The following is a 21,305-nucleotide window of genomic DNA, read 5'->3' as shown; positions in this document are numbered from 1 at the left end:
AATACGTGTGTCTAAGGACCATCAGAGGCTAGACGGCTCCCCCAGGACGTTGGTGGCTCTCACCGCCGGTGGGTCCACGTAGGACCCGCGCATGGGGCATGCAGCAGTCCACCTGTCCACCTGTCCACCTGGCTGCTGCACCCACCCTCTCGTTGAGCAGCCCCACTGCACCCCACCTGTCACTCAGGCTCCACCGAGACCTGGCCCTCTTCCACTCTTTGGGCCTGTGCCAACCCTGGAGAGACCACTGTCTGACAGTGTCTCTGCACCTTTCACTCTTGCCTTGCTTGGCCCCTCGCTGGAGAATTTCAATGGTCAGCCTGGACAACTCCTACTCCTTCCAACTCCAATCTGCGGCTGTTCACAGCACCTGCTGGTTCTACCTCTGCAATCTGCTTAGCATTGCTGTAAGGAAGTAAATAACTCCCAAGACTGTCCTGTACCCAACCACGACCAGACCTACCCTGTATACTTACTCTGTTCTGACTTAACCTCTCTGTGACCTCTATAGCCTCATCTCATAAAACAGGCATAAAAACAGCACTAGCTTCACGTCTCTAGTGAGAATTAGCACGTAACAAAGGCTTACAACTGTGCTGGCACTGAACACATATTCAGTACAATTCATGTCTGTGTGGCTCATCTCCCCAGACAGCTTATGGTTCTGCAGAAGAGAGCAAATACTGTTCTCTGTGCTCCATCAGCGCCCAGCCTGTGCCCCGGACAATACAAAAGTTTACGAGCGCAACAGGCTCCAACTGCAGAAATCTGGGCCTGCGCACAGCCCCCAGTGCCACAAGGTGACAGGGCCCAGGTACAGAGCAGGGGTTGCTGGTTTGAGGGGATTTATCATTTGCTTTTGTCATGAAGTGAACGATTTCTTTTTGGAAGTTGAAGTCGCCATCGCCACCATTTGTTAAGTTCTTGCAGGACTTTATGTGAACCCGCCCCTCTCATCCCACGACTGCACACGGATTTCATCACCACCCTCATCCTACCCAGGAGCAAACTGAAGCTCAGAGAGAGAAACTGCCCCAGATCACTAACCTAGGAAGTAAGAGATCAGACTTAAGCACCACACTCCCCAGAAACTGCAGAAGTAAACACATGGATGGAGAGAAAACTCCGGGGGGCACACATGGGATGGCATCATGCGAGACACGGTGGCACCTGGGCCATGGGCTAGGATAAGCTGTGTCTCTAGGTCCAGAAGACCCATCCCAGAGACCCACAGCGGGATGTACATAACGTTTAGTGAGGCAGCTGTTTCTGGTCATCGGGCGATGGTGCTGGAGCCAGGTGAGAGGTGTTTTCAAAAGGGAAAGGATTAATCAAGAATTCTGCAAATTACAAACTGATGAGGTTGACATAAATCCCACCCCCACCCCCAGTATTAGAGAATATATCCTTAAATAAATTATTTCAGATACTTAAAGGAAATGAAGCCCGTTAGGAGCCAAGTGGACCCACTCACTCCCAGGGCCCTCTGGGTGCACGGCAGGGTACAGCTGAGTTGGCAGCTGTCTGGTCAACAGGGCCCCAGCCTGAGGAGGGACCAATCAGCCATATTTCTCCCACGACTGGAGGCAGCACATGGGCTGCAGCACGGTACTCTGGAAGCCTCAATAATGGGCTGGAGGACAGCACCGGAATACTGCAGAAACAGTCTGTGTGTCTGCCCCGAAGGCATGCAGGAAAGGTCACTGGAAGAGACCTTGTCACCTGTTTGTAATACCAAAGCAGACGCTGGGGAAGCCCTTCACCTGGACTGGGGCAAGAGGCAGCAAGGGGACCTCAAGAGGGCTGGGCCAACAGCCTGGCAGATGTGTCCTCACCCAGGAAAAGCCCAGTGGGTCCAAAGAGAGGGAGGGATGGGCATCAGGCACACAGACATGGGGCGAATACACAGGCCTGGATCGAGCAAGCCACCTCAAGCTCGTCTGGGCCCTGATTCCCATCCACCCAAGAGGCAGAAGAGGCCACCAGAAGCCAGGTCCCAGGACCTCACCAGACACTGGACCTCAGTACCCAGGCCCAGGTGACTGTCCCTGAATGCTCCCTCCCCTGCAGCCAGGCTGAAAGTACAGGACACACAGGGAGGAGACCCAAAGGGTAGAGGGAGGCCTGAACAGGGGTTCGGGAGGCTCAAGTCAACAGCCTGGGGGGCTCTTGGGCAGGGGAGCTCAAAGCTCCCTCCCCAGTGTTGTGGGACTCAGACCCCTGCTCTGAAGGGACCATCAGATCTGGGCTTGGCCCTACAACCAACCAGCACGGGAGTGGGTCCCACAGCCTAAGCACAGGCCCCGAGAGGACCAGCAGAAAGCAGCAATGCAGGCTGGGCTGAGCACGCTGACACAGCCCAGTCTCCCTGCTCCCAAGAGCTCCCTGCTGAGCCCTCGGAGCCCTTTCCCTCCTGCTTTCTGGCCACGGCACATGCAGTGGCCTCCACCCACAGGGGCTCTCCAGCTCCTCCCCCCGGGTTGCCTCCACCAGGCCATCTGCACAGCTCACAGGCCCCTGGCTCACCTGAGCCCCCAAGGCCATCACAGTCCCACAGGGTCACACCCCTGGGATCTCCCCATCCATCCTACCAGGTCCTTCTCTCAGCCCCTACCAGATCCCCAGGGAGAAGGCCAACAGGAGGGTGCAGCCCAGGCTTCCGGGCCACCCTGACTTGCGCTGGAACTTCCTTACACATCAGCACTCCCTCAGACAGGGGTCAGGCAAAGCCAAGGCCCTGGGGACACAAGCAGATGACTCACCCCCTTTTCTTCTCCGAATGGAGGCTTGGAATCAAGAAACAGAGTAAAGGGAGTAAGAGGCAGGCTTGGCACTGGGCCCCACTCTCCACGCCCATCTCCTTTCCCCACCCCATCCCTGTCACCACCACCTTCCCCAACAACCATGACCTCCCAGATCTTCCCCCAGCCTACACCTCTTTACCAGACCACGAATAGCAAACCTCCCCAAATGCGGAGTCGGTTGGTACATGCCTTGAAACCCGAGGAGGAAACCACCACAAGCGGGGCCGTGTGTGCGCATGCATGCACGCGCGTCCAGTGCGGGCCCGCTTACCCATGCACACATGCACAGACATGCACAACTCAGTCATGCTCGGCTCGGTCAAACGTCCGTTCAGAAAAAAGGCAAACCCCCCAAAAAAAAACAAGTTCAGCTGTCGCTGAAAACCAAGGTGGTCACCTGTGTGTTCTGTGCAAAGGTGGTCTTTAAACAAAAGGCAGGTCAAGTGTGTTTGGCACAGAAACCTTTTCCAGGACAAGGACACTCACACAGATGCCGGATGTGGCCCCTACCCTGATGTTCTCATCACAAAAGAAAAAGGGGCCCAGAAATTACAGGGAAGTGCAGATTTCTCCCAGGAACGTGAATACACAGGAAGGGCTTGGACGCCCCTGGGCCTTCCCTGGCCTAAGTCTCCACTGCCCTGTGGCCCCAGCACATCTCTGGTTCAAGCTGAGCAGACTGCACGTGGCGACCACGAGGAGCCCCCACTGCAGAGGGGAGGAGGGGTGCTGTTGCCCTCTTTCTCTCTCCACTTGTCTCAGGAGGGTCCCTGCCTGCCCCTTCCTCTCACTCCCATCCCTGCGTTTTCCGGGCGCTAGCCTTTACTCACCCCGTTCCCCCAGGGAATACCCCTTCTCTTCCCTTCCTCAGACAGGGCCCTGCCTCTCCCACATCCTGTGAGCAGCAAAGAGCCATCCGGACAGGAGCCGCCACCTTGCACCTGCTTTCTCTGACTCCTCACTTTCTTTTCTTTCTAGGTGTTCAGGTAGCTTCTTGATAGACTATGGATCCTACAGGGCTCTAATCACTCCTGACAGCGTGAGGCAGTTCTCATGTGCTCATGCCAGTAAAGACAGCAAGCCTCATTTTTACCTTCTGAAAGCAAATATACTGGATGGTGGGATGGTCCCTTAGGTACCTGAGGAAACTCTGATGCTGGCATGGCTTCCTCAAATCAGACATTTGCACAGGGGACTTCCAGAAGGAAGCCAGCTTGGCTTCCCAGGACAGCTGTCTTCTAGGGACAGGGTGGCTTCCCAGGCTCCAGAAGTGTGGGTAGAGGCTCTGTGCTAAGCTGTCCCTTCATCCTCCCCCAGACTCTGCTCAGGAAAAAACCTGGAAAATTATGAGGGCCTGAAGCTGTGAGCAACTGCTCTGGGGGCCCAGGGTCCATAGAGTGACTCCAGCAACCTGCCCTGAGGCTTGCTGCAGAAGAGGGAACACCCAGCCCAGGGGAGATGGGGAGAGGGGCTTCTTCCATTCACTGGTTTCTTCAAGTAGAAAAGCCCAGAGAGCAAAAGGTAGTTCTTTCATTTTCACAGGGCAGAGTGCCTGGGTCCTGGGATTACAGATCTCAGGCTGCCCAAAAGCATCATGGTGCTGAAAAGAAAGAGTCCCTTCTGAATACTCAGCTGACCGTGGCCATGTGACAGCCTCTGGCAGGAGAATCCAGGGACCCACTGCCTACTGGTGCTGGCTTATGGATCAGTTTGGATCTTCAACTGACGGGTACACTTTCTTGGCTGATCTTGGACCCTTACAACCCGAGGGCCAGAAGTCTGCTAGCCTCGCTGCCTGAGTCCTGAATGAGGAGGATTAGTGGGGTATAGAATTCTAGTTCTAGTGGAAAAGAATTTGGACTCAACGCTTTCACGCTCTTCTTCAATCCTCCACTGTTGCCTGCTATTGCTGATGAGAGGTCTGTCGTCAGTTGAACCATTGCTCCAAGCAAGACATCTAGCGGCCAGTCTCTCTCTCATCGTCTTTTGCTTTGTTTTGAGACAGGGTCTCACTCTGTCGCCCAGGCTGGAGTGCAGTAGCACGATCTCGGCTCACTGCAACCTCCACCTCCCACCTCAACCTCCAAGTAGCTGAGACCACAGGCACACACCACCACGTTGGGATAATTTTTGTATTTTTAGTAGAGACGGAGTTTCGTCATGCTGCCCAGGCTGGTCTCAAACTCCTGGACACAAGTGATGCACCTGTCTTGGCCTCCCAAAGTGCTGGGATTACAGGCATGAGCCACCGCGCCCAGCCTGTCTCATTGTCTTAAAGATTTCTGCTTGTTGACTGTGTTCTGCAGTTCTACTGTGAACAATCTGGATACAGATTTGTTTTTATTTCCTTGCTATAAGAGACTTCTGTTCCTTTAAACTGAAGTCTCATGTCTTTGTTCAACTTTGGGAAATGCGTAAGCCATCTAATCTCCAAATACTGCCCCTTCTCTATTCTTTTCATTCTCTGCTTCCGGGACTTTTGCTACCACGACTTGCATTAGGTAGTCGCTGGGACTGTCGCAATAGTCCCACTGAATTATCTATGTGGGTTTTTTTCTGTAAGTTTCTCTTAACTGCTCTTTGATATTTTGTATCTCCTTATATTTCTATGCTATATTCTGGGTAACCTCAGATTTATCTTCTAACTCCCTCTTTCTTTCTTCACCTGGGTCTAGTGTACTATTTATTATTTACCCTGGCCATGGCTTTCTTTATCTCAGTGACTATACTTTCTGTTTCAATAACAGTTCTTTAAGAATCCTTGTAAAATGTGCTTATTTTTTTCTTTGGCTTGTTTGTTCTGTCCTATTCTTTCATTAGGAGTTCTGTTAGTTCTTTTAATCTTTGTGACAATTTATTTTATTGTTTTTCATATTCTTCTCTGATTTCTAGTTCTTTTTATGCTAATTTCAGCTGTTGGGCTTGGTTTTAACCTTACCACTTCCCACAGGTCCAGCCATGTCTCCTAGCTTGTGGGGGTCTCAGGACACCAACCCCTTGCCCTTGGGTTCTACATAAAGAGTCATGGAAGCCCTTGGCTTTGGTTTCTTCCCTCTTCATTTTGAATTACCTATATGGGTTTTTTTCTTTGGTTTTATTTTATCTGGAATAGCTATGGTGAAGAAAATTCTGACCACGTCAGCCCAATGTATGTTGGTAGCCATTTTCCACATTGAACTAAACTGCATTTAAGAGCACCTGCATCAATATTGAAGAATTTGGCAAGAAAATTTTAAAAAATAAAGAAAGAAAGAACACCTGTTTGGCATGGGGCAGCTCAGCCTGTGGCCAGGACAGGGTCAGGGCTTGGTCCACGAGTACGGTCAGGGATCATTCTGGGGACCAGGGAAAGGGTTCCGTCTATGGCTGGGATAGAACCAAGACTGAACCCAGGGATGGGGCTCAGCCTAGAAACAGAATCGGGTCCCTTCCTGTGGCCACAACTTAAGAATTCAGTTTAGTACCAGAGTTGGGATTCCTTCTGTGACCAGAGCCAGACACCACAGAAAGAAAGATCCTGTCAACTGTCACGTACAGTGGGACATGTCCATGGCGAGGCTGTTGGTCACATGTACAGCACAAACCCACAATAAGGGTAATCGTCACACGTGCTGGGACATGCCCATGAAGACACTACTGTCACATGTCAGGACATGATCAAGTATATCTGGACATGCCCACAAGACGACTGTTAACGGACACATATGTAAGACATGCCCATGAAGAGATTGCTGATGGCCAACTAGGGCTTGTGCCCAGGATGTGCCCCATTGAAGCCCAGCACACTCCTGCTCCTTCCTGCCTCGATCTAGGACCTGCCCCGTCATCCCACCAGCAGCGTTCCTGGGGCCTGTGAGGCCAGCAGGACTGCCTGGCCAATGAGTGCACAGACACCAAGTGGGTAAAATAAGCACAAAGCGGACACAGCCAGTGCCTGGCAGAGCCAGAAGCGGACCCTGGTCACCTCCCTACTGCTGCTTCCTCACCTGAACCAGAGGCAGCACACGTACACACATGCACACTCGTGCAAACATACAGGTGGGCGAGGCCCACCATCATCTGACCTGGATGCCCCACTCTCCATCCCCAGCCCCTCACATCTCACCCCTTCCACATCCCATGCCCCTCCTCACCCCACAAGCACCTAATGTCCCCCTCGCGTCAGCACCCACCCACTGACCTCTGACCTGCTCCTACATCCACCTATCCTTCCTCCCCTCCAGCTCCACCCCCCGGCCCCCCATACCACCCGTGTCTCCCGGCCCCCCATACCACCCGTGTCTCCCGGCCCTGTCTGCCCATCCCGGACCATCCACCCGCGTCCACTTCCACCCCTGCCACTTACCAAGTTCCTCGAGCTCAGCTGTCATGGACTTGGAGCGCAGGGTCAGTGTGGTGCTGGGGGCCCTCTTGGGGGGCGGTGGGGCTGCAAAGAAGAGGGAGGCCTTGGACCTCCTGTCCAGCAGCAGGCGGCGCGGCGTGGCCAGGTGCAGGTGCCACTTGCGCTCCACTGCCTGGATCTCCTCGTACTCCCGCGAGGATGAGTCGCACTGCGCCAGGATCTTGTTCAGGCTACGGCTGGACGCAAACTTCTTCATGGCGTAAGGAGCTCGGGGGTGGGGGGGCCCAGGAGGTCAGGGCCTCAGGGGCCCTGGGAACCCCCAGAGCCAGAGCCTTGGGATGCGATCAAGGGTGCTGGTGGGGGTCACAGTGCCGGCGGGCTCTGGCCTGAGCACCCACCCTGCAGGCTCCGAGGGCTAAGTGAGGGGGCACCAGAGCCATGGGGTGGGGGCTGGGAGGGGTCTCCTTTTGGGTGGGGCTCCTGCTGCTCCAGGGCTCCCCCCAGGCCCGGGTGGCCACTGCCCTTAGTGGGGCCAGGGTGTGGTCAGCCAAGCCACAGGCCTGGGCTGGGCCTGGCCGGCAAAGCCTCCCAGGCCCAGGCTGTGCCGCGGCGTCGCGGGGAGAAGACGCTTTTCCTCTTCCCTCAGGTGCCGCCTCCCCCTTCCCTCCGACAATAAGCAGCGCGCAGCGTCAACCTCACAGTTGCTATGGCAACCCCGGCCTCCAGGCAGCTGCTGGCGGTGTAGGGAAGGAGGGCGCTGCCACGCCAGGGGCTGGGGGAACGGGAACGCCGGGAAGGAGGGGGCGGGGATCTGAGGAGGGGCAGCCTGGGGTCAGGGGTCAGGGGTCAAAGGCCTCAGGCCAGGGGACGGGACTGGCAGTCTAACACCAGTGTTTGGGAGGGGCCCCAACCCACGCGTGTGGGTGGTTCATGGAGGTTCAGGAATCTGATGTCAGCAGTTAGGGGTCAGGGATGGGAAGAGGAATGTGGGCCTGAGGTCAAAGGTCTAAGGTCAGAGGAAAGTCTGAGCACAGAGGCCTACAGCATGACCCCTCACCTCTGCGCCGAGCCCCATCCTCTTCTGGCTTTCTTGTCACAGACACAACCTTCATGACGAGGCGGTTGCCACCCTGGCGGATCAGTGCCACCACCTGCTTGTGTCCAACCTTCACCACGTTCACCCCGTTGACCTGGGACAGACAGGCAGCTGCGTCCACCACAGGGATCAGGGGTCAGCACCCCCCAGGCAGGGCTGGCCAGGGCGGCCTCACCTCAATGAGGAAGTCTCCTGTGCGCAGCCCGGCCCTCCAGGCCACACCCTCCACGTCCACTGACTCGAGATACTGCAGCGCCGGGAAGGCTGGTGTGGGCGTGAACTCCTCAATGGGGGTCTCTGCTGCGGGGGCAATTAGGAAGGCACTTCACCAGCGAGGTTCAGGTGGGGGCAACTGCCACACAGCAACCTCTGGGTGGCTCCCCACAGGAAAGGGACGACCGTAGGGGGCAGTGACCCGGGGCTGGGGGAGGGCCACCGCGCAGGGATGAGCTGGCCCAAGGATCCTGGACATGACCCTCTGTAAAACCCCCTTCACCCACACCAGAAAGGCCCTCACTCCGTTTGACCCTACAGCAAAGAAAGTGGAAAACGGCAAAGGGAAGGAACTGCCGTCTCGGCCGGGACATCGCAAACCACGACAGTCTCAACAGCAGCAGAGGAGCATCGAAGGCCAAACAGGGAGGCGCAGGGTGAGGCAGGGCAGGTGTGTAGGGGAGAGTAAGGGTGGGGGGCAGAGGCAAGATGCTGAAGACATCCCAGAGCAGCATGCAGCCCCTGCCTGCCTGTTACCTTTGGCTCCCCGGAGAACAAAACCAAAGCCCTCGTGGTCCCGTTTCTGCAGGACAGCCACTTTGTCATCAATGACATAATCGCTGATGGAAGAAAGCAGGGAGGAGTGAGGTAAGCCCTGCCACAGGGCTGGCCGTCCAGACACAGTCCACCCTGCAGTCACCCTGGGACGGACGGGCCACACAGGAGAGGTCAGCCAGGGACCTTCCCTCGCCTTCCTCTGCCCTCTTCACCCCCGGCCTCCCTGTACACTTCACGCCCCGCCCACGTCCTGCCTGCATGCCCCTGCCAGCGTCCCTGCGTGTACCTGTGTGAGCTGAGGCTGTCGTACGAGCCCACCGTGTAATGCCGAAAGAGCCGCTTCGTCCGGTCCTCACGGGTTTCTGAGGGAGCATCAGGGGCTGATGGGTAGTCGTGGCCTCCAGCTGGCCCGGCTAAACTGCCCTCACCCATGCTGGTCACCAGTCTCTGTGCACACACACCCCCCTGGCCTGGCTGTGTTCGGATGGAAGTAAGGGGCCCCAAATCCTGGAATCTTGGGTCCAGAGGTCCTGAGGCAAGACGGCTGAGGGGATGATGCGGGGAGTTCTGACCTCTGTGGGTCAGGGTCCAAGAGAGGGAAGCAGCTCGTCTCTTTTCTAAGTAGCAGCTGAACACAGGGGGTCCAGACAAGGCCAGAGCCATCCAGACTGTCAGCAAGCCCCAAGGCTGCAACAGAGGGGGGTGTGCACGTGTGTGTGTGTGTGTGTGTGTGTGGTGTGTGAGACCCGTGGTCACGTGTGGATGCTGTGCCCATGCACGTGTCTGTGTATGTGCAAGTGCCATACTCAGGAGTGTCTGTGTGACGTGCACATGTGAGGTGTGTTCACGCACGTGCGTGTCCACAACTGTGTCTGCGGGACCCACACGCGTGTACAAATGCCATTCCATGTGCCTGCACACACTGCCATGGGAGCACCATTGTGTCTTCACCAACTTCTTCGTAACAGCTCCTTGATGTCAACCTCATGGGGTCCCTGCTTCAGACTGCCTCTGAGTGGGGCAGGGGAGCCAGGTGTGGGGGCTGGGTCTTCTGCCCTGGCCTCAGTGCATCCCGCAGAGCTTAGTCCCCACTGTCCTGTTGATCTCAAAGTCCCACAAGGCCAGCACCAAGCTAGCCAGCTGTCTGCCCATCACTCCACCCTCGCTGACCTGAAGGTTCAAGCCGCATCTCCAGCCATGACCTCTCTGCTCCCACGGGCTCCTCCAGCTGCCTGCAAGCCCCACCTGCCAACTTCCCAGCCCCACAGCTTCACGCTCCGGGACCACAGAGGCCCCACGGCAGCACCGCCACTGCCTCGCCTCCATTCCTCAGCACCTTCCTTGTTCCCTCTCTTGGTAGCGTTCCTCAAGAGCCATGTTTTCCTTCAGCAAGTATTTATTGAGCTCCTACTGTGCACCAGCTCTGCAAATACAGCAGAGAAGAGAATAAAGTCTGCACTTGTGGGGTTTATAATCTGCTCAGGGAGACAGGATAAACACAGGATAAAGACGTAGCATGTGAGGCTGGCAAGTGCTGAAGAGATCAGCGAGCAGACCAGGGAGCGTGGAGAGAGGCACCTAAAGGCCTCACCCCCACGGCAGGGCTGAGCAGAGGCCGAGGATGGGGAGCATCCTGCGGATGTGTGGGCAAAGGCCTTCCCAGGAGTGGGGGTGGTCGGGGGAAGCCCACGGCAGCCATCAGCCTGCAGCATCTGAGGGCTTTCAGGGCCTGTGCAGCTGGAGCAGAGCGAGCTAGAGAGTGGCAGGAAATGAGACCTGAAAGAGAACCTGCAGCTTGCAATGACCTGTTCCCGAACTAACGGCAAGCTCCCTGAGGGTAAGGACCACACGTTCTTCATCTCTGTGATCCTGGTGCCCAGCACCTGGCATGTCGCAGGTACTAGGAGAGTAATGGGGGGACGGGTGCATCTAAGATAGATGGACAGAAGGGTGGATCCAAAGGCGCTGGATGGGTAGATGGAGGGAGAGAAGGAGAAGACGATGGGTGGACAGGTCAAAGAGCAGACAGATACATGGGCGGGTGGACTGGGTGGGTAGACAGGCGGAGAGGTGGATGGATGGACAGACGGAGGAAGGGAAGGGGGGGTGCACTGGGCTGGCTGTTGAGCCAATGGGTGAGAAATGATGGTGGGATGGGTGGGTGAGTCAAAGGATAGACAGCTAGAAACATCCATGGAGCAGCGGTCAGACGGAAAGAGAAAAGAGCACCTATTTCCTATCGGAAGACACAGATATCAAAAAAGTACTGAGCTGGATTCCAGGTCCCAGCTACTAACTTGTGTGACTCTCAGTAAGTCAACAGTCACCTGTAAGCCTCCCCATATAGAATAGAAAAATCCAACTTGGAGAATCCCTTTGGCTCTGATCACCTATTATCTTATCATCCTGGCACTCCCTAGCCACATCTGCACCCCTCATCCCGCCGAACCTAACGCCAGCGCAGGCCAAGCCTCATCACCACTCAGGTGGGGCGTCGGACCCCTCCTTCCCTCCATCACACCCTTCTCCATGTCGACCTGCCACAGACGGGTTCACGGTGGCTCCCTGCTGAAGAACCCCGAGACTTGCACTTCACTAGCCTCCTGTTTTCAGATTTTTTCAACCAAACAAATTATAGGCATTACATAACACAAATTCATTTTTCCAATTTTGTTAATAAGACACAGCTGAAGATAAAATGCCCAACCCAACCCTCCCCTACTACCCGCCCTAGTGCTGACCTTACGACGAAGGGAAGCAGGGACGGGAAGGATGGCACAGGGCCCTGGTCATGCTGGGCCCCCAGAACACACCTGACCTCACCTCACCATTCCCTCTCTCTCAGCTCCACCCTCTGCCTGCCAGGAGGTGCCGTGGGAGGGTGCTCCCTGCTCGGTAAGTGACCAGGACTCAACTCCTGATACCACAACAGGCATGGACCTTGGGCCCCAGACCCTGTCTGCACAGGACTGTGCCCCTCCCTGACCCTTCAGTTCTTTGCTGTACCCACTCCAATCCCAGAAATAGATTTTTTGGGGAAGAGGGGACATGGGCGTGTTGGAAGCAGGCTCAGTGCAGAGTGGCCAGCTGGGCCTGCAGCCGAGGTCAGAGGGGCTGTCACTGCTCCCAAAGCCTGCCCCTCATAGGCAGCCCCCACAGGTCCCTCTCCCTCTGCCCACAAATGAAATACTCCCGTCTACCCAGGGACCTCCCCACTCACTCCCCAGCTCACACACACCATGGCTGCTGCCTGGAGCCCAGACCCTAACCGCACACTGGCTGCTCTGTGACCCCACAGCAGCCCACACCTCCTCTCCACCTCCCTGCTCTGCCCAGCCCGGGCTTTGATCCTACACGGCCTGCACAGTCAGACAGCTGCTGCTGGGCTCCCTCCACCATGATGACACGCTGTCCCTTGACCCCACGGCCATCTGACCACCTCATGGTCCCCACACCAGCCTCGCCCCTCATCCCAGCAGGTGCTTCACTCACACAGAACTTATTGCCTATGTCACAAACAAGACCTCACCCCACAGGACCATGTGACCCCCAAGAAATGGAATAACAACAAGTGGCCCCACCTTTCAGGACTGCTGGGATGAGTCAACGACTTGTACGTGTGGAAGTGCCAAAACTGTGCCAGGTGCTCAGAGCAGGCCATGCCGACACACGCAGCTGCGGAGCGCCACACGGACCCCGCACACATGGCTATCCCCCAGCCCATCCACTGACCGAGAGGACTCAGCTTAGACAATGCCTCTGCTCTGAGGCCCTCTGACTCCTTCAGGCCAACCCAGGGAGCTCCCACACACACACGGCCCCCGTCACAGCCACTGCTCCCACAAGGCTTCCAGCCGTACCTCTGTGATCCTGGCTACCAGCACGGGGCCCAGCACATGACAAACACCTGAAAAATACTTGCTGCTCTCCAGTCTGACTCCAGCCTAAACCTCCCTCCCGGCCCTTCAGCTTCAGACTTAGGTCCAAATGCCCCTCACTCCACACAGTCCTCAAAGCAGAGCCTTCCTCACCACCACCATGTGGGGGAGCTCCAGACCCGCGCCCACCACAGGTGTGGATCCCCCGCTGCCACCATCACCTCTCCTTCACCTCCCCTCTCCCATACTGTCTGAACCAGGGCCCAAATCTCTGAAATCATTTCCCATCTGGACCCTGCCCTATCCACCCGCCACGGGCTGAGAACACGGGGCCAGGTCCCTTCCACACGCTAAGCCACCAGGAGAGTTGTCAGAACAAGGCAAGGCAAGGCCAAAGAAGGAGGAAAGGGCACCTGTCCAGGAAAGGGTCAGTGGCCAAGCTCCTGCGTCCCTGGGCCTCTGCTAAGCTCAGCACAGGGCAGGGGTCCAGGCCATACAGGGGTGGAGTTGCTGGGAAACTCATCCTAGAGATGGGGACAGAGTAACCACGGAGCTGGGCCTCTCACGTGCAGAGGGAGGATGCACGAACCCTTGATCCAGACATACCACCAATGACTCCCAGCGACCATCACTCAGGAGAGGTTTGCTTGGCCCACCGGCTCTCCAGGCCAGAAGCAATATGCATCAATCTGGGGGCCTCCTGGGACCCGTGAGGGTTCCTCGCAAGGGCACCCCCAAGACATGCATCCAACTCCAGCCTGGGGGCCGCCAAAGCACCAGATGCCACCTTCTACCAGCAGCGCTCCTTGGACTCCAGCACCCAGAAGGATCCTTCCAGGAAGCCCAGGTGGCCAGCAGGGCTGGACAGAGGCCACTCACCAACCCCAGAAACTGCAGCCTTTACCTTCACATCCTCCCTACAGGCTGAGGACCAGCCCCTCCCTCACCTGCTGCCCTCAGACCATCCCTGCCCCAGGGCACCCACCAGGGCACCTCCAGGCCCAATGGCCTCATTTCCTCTTGGCTGCTCCGGGCCTCCCTGCTCTGCCCACTTGGACAATCTGTCCACTTTGGAAAAACGCCTCTTTTCTCACACTGACCTCCTTACATGTCTGCCAGCTATGGAGGAATCATGCTTTCCACACACCTGGTGTTTCTGTAAGGACGGCACTGGCAGGGTGTGGCAGTCACTGGGAGCCAGTGTGGGATCCCACAGATAGAGGCATCATCACGCATGTGTGCCTCCCGGTGCACGACCCCTGTCTCTCCACGGCACATGAAGGGTCAGGTCACACACATTCCCAGGTATACGCAGTGTGCATGCATGTCCGTGTCATGTACGCAAGTTTGTGTCTACTTTGAGTGTTTGTTTGAGTTTACCTCTAGTCTTTTCTCTGTGAATATCCACGTAGATTTAGCACCAAGAGAGACCAAAGGGAAACCAGAAGAGGTCATCCCCTTGGGAGCTGCCCAGGGGCCATGGGGTCACTCACCAGGCCGCGTGTCATGCTGCCTCATCTGCACCTCCTCCACGCAGTCGGCCGGGAACCAGCCTGTGCGGCCTTTCACGGTTCCCTCCCAGAAACCGCCCTCCCCAATGCTGAGCACTGGAGGAAGAAGCCAGACAGGCCGTCAGTGGGTAGCAGAGCTGGGCGCCCACCCCTCCTCAGGCACAGGTTCTGCCCACCCACCCCCTGCCCTTTCCCTCCTTCCCTTCCCACTTTCTCCCGGCTTTTTCCCTGGGAAGACTTTGGGATCCACACAGAGGAGAGAAAGGAACAGATGGGCTGGGCACACGGTGGGCATGTGAGGGACACAAAGACACACAGATGAACACACTCAGGGAGGGGCACAGGCAGGGGCAAGGGCCACGCTCCTACCACTGCCCCTTAGCTGACCAGGCTCCCTCAGCCCCTTGAACCCACCCCCATCCTGGCTCTACCACCCACCCAGGGGTCACTGCCAAGAGCTTGGGGTCATCGTGCTGTGGCCAGTGGGTGAGGCCACGTGATGCACCAGCTGGGCTGTTTCCACCTCAGCCGGCCCTGAGGCTACGACCCCAGTGATGACGCTGACACCCCCATAAGGAGAGGGGTCCGTCATGGCACTCGAGATCCCCATAAGGAGAGGGGTTTGTCATGGCACGCGATGCCCCGGAACACAGGAAGCCCCAGTGACAGATGCCTGCATAACACAGACACCCACATGACAGTCACAGACACCCCACGACGGCAAGGGTCCCCCACATCACAGGGGCCTCCAGTGAAAAAGCTGCACAAGTGTCAGGGAACCCGGCCAAGCTGTGTGGTGGGACAAAGTCCTGCAGGCAGAGACCCCCGGGGACACAGAAATGCCCATGGCGAGAGAGGCGCCTGCCTCCGTGGTGACACAGGGAGCCCGGAACGACAGAGCAGCTGGGGACCTGCACGGCAGGAATCTTCCCGGGCAGAGCCCTTCACCGTGACGCCAGGGACCCCGCACGGGCCCCGGCGGCAGCGGCGCAGACCCCAGAGGCACCCCCTGCCCCGTCGGCCCGCGCCGCGCGGCGCCGCCCCTCCCCGCGCCGGGCCCGCCCCCCGCGCCCCTCACCCTTCACGGCCTCGCCGCGGTGCAGCGGGATCTCGCCTTCGCCCTGCGGGCTGTGCGCCTTCACAGCGATGAACTTGCGGCCGGGGACGGCGCTGTAAAGTTTCCGCTTCGGGCCCCGGGGCGGCGGCGCGGGGGGCGCGGGGGGCGCGGGGCCAGGGCCGGGCGCAGGGCCGGGGCCGCCAGGCCCGCTCGGGCTGTAGACGAACACGTAGGTGACGGACGCGATGCCGGGGGGCAGCGGGCACGCGAAGCCGGCGCCCGGGGCCTCCATGGCGCGCGGCCCGGCCCCGCCGCCTCCGGCCTCACCGCAGCCGCCGCCGCAGCGCCCGCCGCCCGCCGCCCGCCTGCCCGCCGGGGGCCCGGCCCGGGGCCGCTCCATGGGCCGCGCCGCCGCGCCCGGCCCGCTCCCGCCAGCGCACAAGCCGCGCCCGCTCAGGGCTCCGGGGCCGCGGGGCTGCGCTCCTGGGCGCGCCAGGCTCGCTCCATGCCGCGGCCGCCCCGCGCCCCGCCTCCTCCGTGGCCGGGCTCCTCCCTCTGCGGGCGGCGGCGGCCCTCGCGCCTTCCCCGCACCGCCGACCCCCGGGAGGGGGAGTTCCGACCGGATGCCGGACGGGGATCCGGGCAGCCTGGGGTGGGCGGGGATGGGGCGGGGGCTTAGGCACCCGCGAAGAAGGGGAGGGGTGCCCCCCCACCCCGTCCGGGGCCCAGATCGCTGCCATCGCTGGGCGCCTAGTCCCCCTCCAGGCCTGTGTCCCCTCGTCCTGGATACCGGCCCCTGCCCCCGCCACTGCGTGAGGCCCCTTCCCCTGACTGCTCCCCAGCTGGGGCAGAGCCTGGACGCTCGCTCCTCCACTGCGGCTCTGCTCCGAAGGCTGCACTGGCTCCCTAGTACCCCTGACTGCTCCCCAGCTGGGGCAGAGCCTGGACGCTCGCTCCTCCACTGCGGCTCTGCTCCGAAGGCTGCACTGGCTCCCTAGTACCCCTGACTGCTCCCCAGCTGGGGCAGAGCCTGGACGCTCGCTCCTCCACTGCGGCTCTGCTCCGAAGGCTGCACTGGCTCCCTAGTACCCAGGCAGGCCAGAGCAACAAGCTCCTCCAAGAGCCAGGCTCCCTGGGACTGGGGAATTTGCGACTCCGGTCACACAGGGGCACCTTCCTTCCCCTCCTGTGGGCTGTCCATCACGCTGCTGCCAACGCCTGCACTACGCTGAGCCCGACCCCCGGCCAGCCGTGAAGTGTCTGACTCTCAGCCCAAACTCGCCCCGTCGGGCCCCGTGCGCTGCTGGGGCGGCTGCAGGGGGTCGGGCACAGCTGCGCTCGGCCGACAGAGGGCGCCGCGGAGCCGCCGCCGACAGAGCACCGCGCGCGGTTCGGGCCCGACCTCGCCGCCCCCAGAGGTGACCTCCTCCAGGGCCTCTCCCTCCTCAGCCACTGACCTTCCTCAGTCCCCCCCCACCCGAGAGCTGCAGACCCTCATCCACTCACCCGGGCAGCCCCATACGGGGATTACTGCCCGTCTAACTGCTGCTCAGCCTGGGGCCTCCCAGCACCTCTGACGCACCAGACACCTAATAAATGTTTGCAAAGAAGAAAAAAACAGAATTCTGCCATCCCCGCAAAGCAGGTGAGCTGGAGCCCCTCACTCAGCAGGTCTTAGTTCTGTGTCTGCTGAAAGGATGAATGAACACACACAAAAAATGAACGCAGAGAGGAGCCTGTGGCAGTGCACACCTTCAACTTGGGGGCAGCCTTTCTGCAAGATCCAGAATGTGTTATTTTAGCCACTGGCCCATCCAACCCTTAGAAGATCCACAGGACTATGCAAAAGTTTCAGGGGAGAACCGAGACTTGGGGCAGGACAGCCAGCCTTGGGAGTCCAGTAGCTCCAGGCAGAGACAGACACAGACATCACTGAGAGGAGGCAGCAGCACAGGGAGGGGCGCCTTCAACAGGGCCTGCTGCACCTGAGCCCTGCACTCAGGCTTAGAAAGTTGGGGACTAGGTCTACCTGGGGCCCAGTCAAGTGGATCCCTAGCTCTGTGACCCTGGACCCATTATGGACCCCGCCTGAGTACCAGGACGCTCATCTGTAACATGGTATTAATAGGGCATGAACATGTACGTTGTCAAGGTTAAAGGAACTAGTATACACATGCCACTCAGCCCAACAGCAGGCACAGAGTGACGGGACTGTAAAGGCCGGTAGCCATCCTGACAACAACGTACTGTGTATGTCACTCTTCCATTCAACAATGTCTGCTAAACACCCTCCTCAGTGCCTGGCTCTGAGGAAACCAAAGGCAACATGAAAGACGGTGTCTGCCCTCGAGGCACAGGGAGGGCAGATGCTTCAACCAACAGTTGCTAGACTCCACCAGGTGATGCCTCACCTGCCCAGGGCATTCTGGAAGGCTTCCCAAAGACAGTGACTTGGGTAGGATTGGTCCCACTTACTGATGAGAAGCCCAGGCACAAACTGGCTGAGAGCCAGTGCCCACCTCAGCACCCAGTGCACAGCCCATAGAGGCCAGTGGGCGCCAGGCCAGGCCTCCTACTCTAAGTTCTGGGGATACCTCAAACGTCCCTGGCTTCTCAGGGTCCCAGGACTTAGGGTGGATGTAAAGAATAAAAGACATAGAGTCCCGTGGGTGCAGCAGGGCTGGGGATGCAGAAAACCAAGAATATACCCTGGTGGCAGGGCTGGGGCTTACCTGTAGGTTTTGAGCTCTCCTGGAAATGGCAGCTCCATCCCTGACCCTCTTATCACAGGCCACCAGCCCTGACTCTTCCAAGCCATGCTTGGTACTACAGTGTGTTTTCTAAATCACACGTGGGAACATACCCTCTCCACACCTAACACACTCCCTCAATGGCCCACTGTCCTCACAGCAAGCCCAGCTCCGACCGGAAATCTGCCTATCCCTGCCTACAGAGATACCTTCTTCCTTCCCCAACCAGGAAGGCCTAGCCCATTACTACACAGGTGCCAGGCACCATCAGGCCTCTCTCTGCCTCCTGGCGCTGGCTCCTCCTGGCTCGGGTCCCATCACCCCACCCTACCCACCCCTCCAGCGCCTCCCAGCTCCCTCCTACCTGATCTTGCTCTGGCTGCCCCTGCCTGCTAAGGGGCCACTGATGTTGCTCTCCTGGTCAGCATCCCGGTCACGATCTTTCTCCTCTTGCAGCCGCTGGAGCAGCAGCTGGTGGGGGAGGCTTCTCAGCGAGGGTCCAGGAGAAGCTGCCGGCTGCGCCTCCCCCTTCAGGTTGATATCGCTGGCTGAGCGCTGCAGAGGCCGAGGGGATGCCAAGCCACTGGGGCCAGCCAGTCGCCGCCGCTTCGCATAGCTGGGAGTTTCCCTGAATGGTACTGGGGTAAGGAGGCATAGTTAAGACTCTGAACAGGCAATTCGGTGACCAACTTGTCCAGTTTGCCCAGCCTTTCCAAATTTTAAAACTAAATCCTGTATTCCAGGAACTGCCTTGGTTCCAGGGAAACCAAAAGAATCGGCCACCCTATGAATGAAGCTACCACTGAGGGGCCACATCCCAGTCAAACTGCCTCTCACTCTACCTTCGGAGGTAGACGCCTGCTTCTCCTCTCAGCCAAATGAGGCCTTGACGATGCTGAGATATGCTCTAAGAACTGCATTTTACAAGCTTCAGGAGAGACAAAACAGGCTACATGTGACAAATATCACCAGCGTACTGCTGAACAGGACCATCTGCAGTTAACTATAACCAGGGAAACTATAAAAGACATTTTAGACCAGGGATCAGCAAACCTTTTCTGTAAAGAATTGGGTAGTAACGGCTTAAAGCTTTGCAAGCTATATAGTCTGCGTTGTAATGACCCAACTCTGCCACCACGGCATGAAACGCCACAAACAACATATAAGCAAATAGGTGAGTTTGTGTTCCAATAGAATTTTACTTAAAAAGCAGATGGCGATTAAAAAATATGACCCAACTACATGCTACTTACAAAATAACCACTTTAAGTTCAAAGACACAAACAGGTTGAAAGTGAAAGGATAAAAAAAGCGACCTCAGCGGGGGCCGTGGCTCACCCTGTGATCCTAGCACTTTGGGAGCCCAAGGCGGGTGGGTCACGAGGTCAGAGTTTGAGACAAGCCTGGCAAGCATGGTGAAACCCCGTCTCTACTAAAAATACAAAAATTAGCTGGGCGTGGTGGCGGCACCTGTAATCTCAGCTACTCAGGAAGCTGAGGCAGGAGAATTGCTTGAACCCAGGAGGCGGAGGTTGCAGTGAGCCAAGACCGTGCCACTGCACTCCAGCCTGGGCAACAGAGCAAGACTCCGTCTCAAAAAAAAAAAAAAAAAAAAAAAAAAAAAAAAAAAAAAAAAAAAAAAAAAAAAAAAAAAAAAAAAAAAAAAAAAAAAAAAAAGAGAGAGATCTCATGTAAATAGTAACCAAAAGATAGCTGGGTGGCTATATTAATGTCATACAAAATAGACTTTAAGATAAAAACTGTAACAAGAGACAGAGAAGGACATTATATTCTGATTAACAATTATTAACAATGTACACACCGAACAACAGAACATCAAAATATGATACAAACAACACCATTTAAGAGAGGAATAGACCGTTCCACAATACTAGTAAAAGACTTTAATACCTTACTTTCGATAATGGGTAGAACAACTGGAGATCAGTTAGGACACAGAAGACGGAAACCATTAGACCTAATGACACATACAGAACATGCCACCCAACAAGAGCAGAATATAGTCACCAATTCTTCTCAAGTACACGTGGAACATTCCCTAGGACAGATTGTATGGCCACAAAACAAGTCTCAATAAAGTTTTAAAATACTGAAATCATACAAAATATCTTTTTCAATCACAATAAAACAAAGCTAGAAATCGAGAAGTGAAAGAAAACTGGAAAATTCACAAATATGTGGAAATTAAACACCATACTCCTAAACAAGCAATGTGTCAAAAAAAGAAATCAGGCTAGGCATGGTGGCTCAAGCCTGTAATCCCTTTACTTTGAGAGGTCAAGGCAGGAGGATCACTTGAAGTCAGGAGTTTGAGACCAGCCTGGACAACATAGTGAGACCCCCATCTCTATAAAAAAAAAAAAGAAGAAAAAAATAGCCAGGTGTGGTGGTATGCCCTGTAGTTCCTGCTACTCAGGAAACTGAGGTCAGAGGATGACTGGAAACCAGGAGGTTGAGGCTGCAGTGAGCTATGATCAAGCCAGGACACTCAGCCTGGGCCACAGAATGACAGCCTATCTCTTAAAAAAAAGAAGAAAAGAAAAGAAATCATAAGGAAAATTAGAAAATGCTTTAAGACAAATGAGAACAAAAATACAGCATATGGAGCAAAGGTAAGGGAAATGCATAGCTGTTAACACTTACTTTTAAAAAGGAGAACAATCTCAAATCAATAACCTAATTATGCATCTTACTCAACAAGAGACAGCCAGGATCAGTGGCTCATGCCTGTAATCCCAGCACTTTGGGAGGCCAAGGTGGGCAGATCACCTGAGGTCAGGAGTTTGAGACCAGCCTGACCAACATGGAGAAACCTCATCTCTACTAAAAACAAAATTAGCTGGATGTGCTGGTACATGCCTGTCATCCCAGCTACTCAGGAAGCTGAGGCAGGAGAATCACTTGAACCCAGAAGGTGAAGGCTGCAGTGAGCCAAGATTGTACCATCCCACTCCAGCCTGGGCAACAGGAGCAAAACTCTGTCTCCAAAAAAAAGAAAAAGAAAAGAAAAGAAGAAATTAGAGAAAGAAGTGGGAAGGAAGGGAGGGAGAGAGGGAGGGAGAGGGGGAGGGAGAG

General features: G+C 56.6%; 1 protein-coding gene across 6 annotated transcripts in view; it reads right to left on the bottom strand.

Moving 5' to 3' along the window:
* SHANK3 (SH3 and multiple ankyrin repeat domains 3) overlaps positions 1-21,305 on the bottom strand; it is a 58,383-nt gene that overhangs the window by 18,961 nt on the left and 18,117 nt on the right. For 5 of the 6 annotated variants that reach the window (XM_037730098.1, XM_037730099.1, XM_037730101.1 and 2 more), the window contains 9 exons: positions 18,574-18,847; positions 15,481-15,674; positions 14,385-14,498; positions 9,300-9,375; positions 8,993-9,075; positions 8,418-8,542; positions 8,204-8,336; positions 7,150-7,230; positions 2,763-2,786 (listed from right to left, as the gene is read on the bottom strand). In XM_037730098.1, coding sequence (XP_037586026.1) covers positions 2,763-2,786; positions 7,150-7,230; positions 8,204-8,336; positions 8,418-8,542; positions 8,993-9,075; positions 9,300-9,375; positions 14,385-14,498; positions 15,481-15,674; positions 18,574-18,847 — 1,104 coding nt within the window. The remainder of the gene's footprint in view (positions 1-2,762; positions 2,787-7,149; positions 7,231-8,203; positions 8,337-8,417; positions 8,543-8,992; positions 9,076-9,299; positions 9,376-14,384; positions 14,499-15,480; positions 15,675-18,573; positions 18,848-21,305) is intronic. The other variant, XM_017504968.2, reaches the window with a different exon arrangement.

The sequence above is a fragment of the Cebus imitator genome, unplaced genomic scaffold, assembly GCF_001604975.1.
Source record: "Cebus imitator isolate Cc_AM_T3 unplaced genomic scaffold, Cebus_imitator-1.0 Scaffold329, whole genome shotgun sequence".
NCBI classification, from domain to species: Eukaryota; Metazoa; Chordata; class Mammalia; order Primates; family Cebidae; genus Cebus; species Cebus imitator.
The sequence above is the reverse complement of the archived record's forward strand: the minus strand, read 5'-3'. Positions and strand labels throughout refer to the sequence as shown.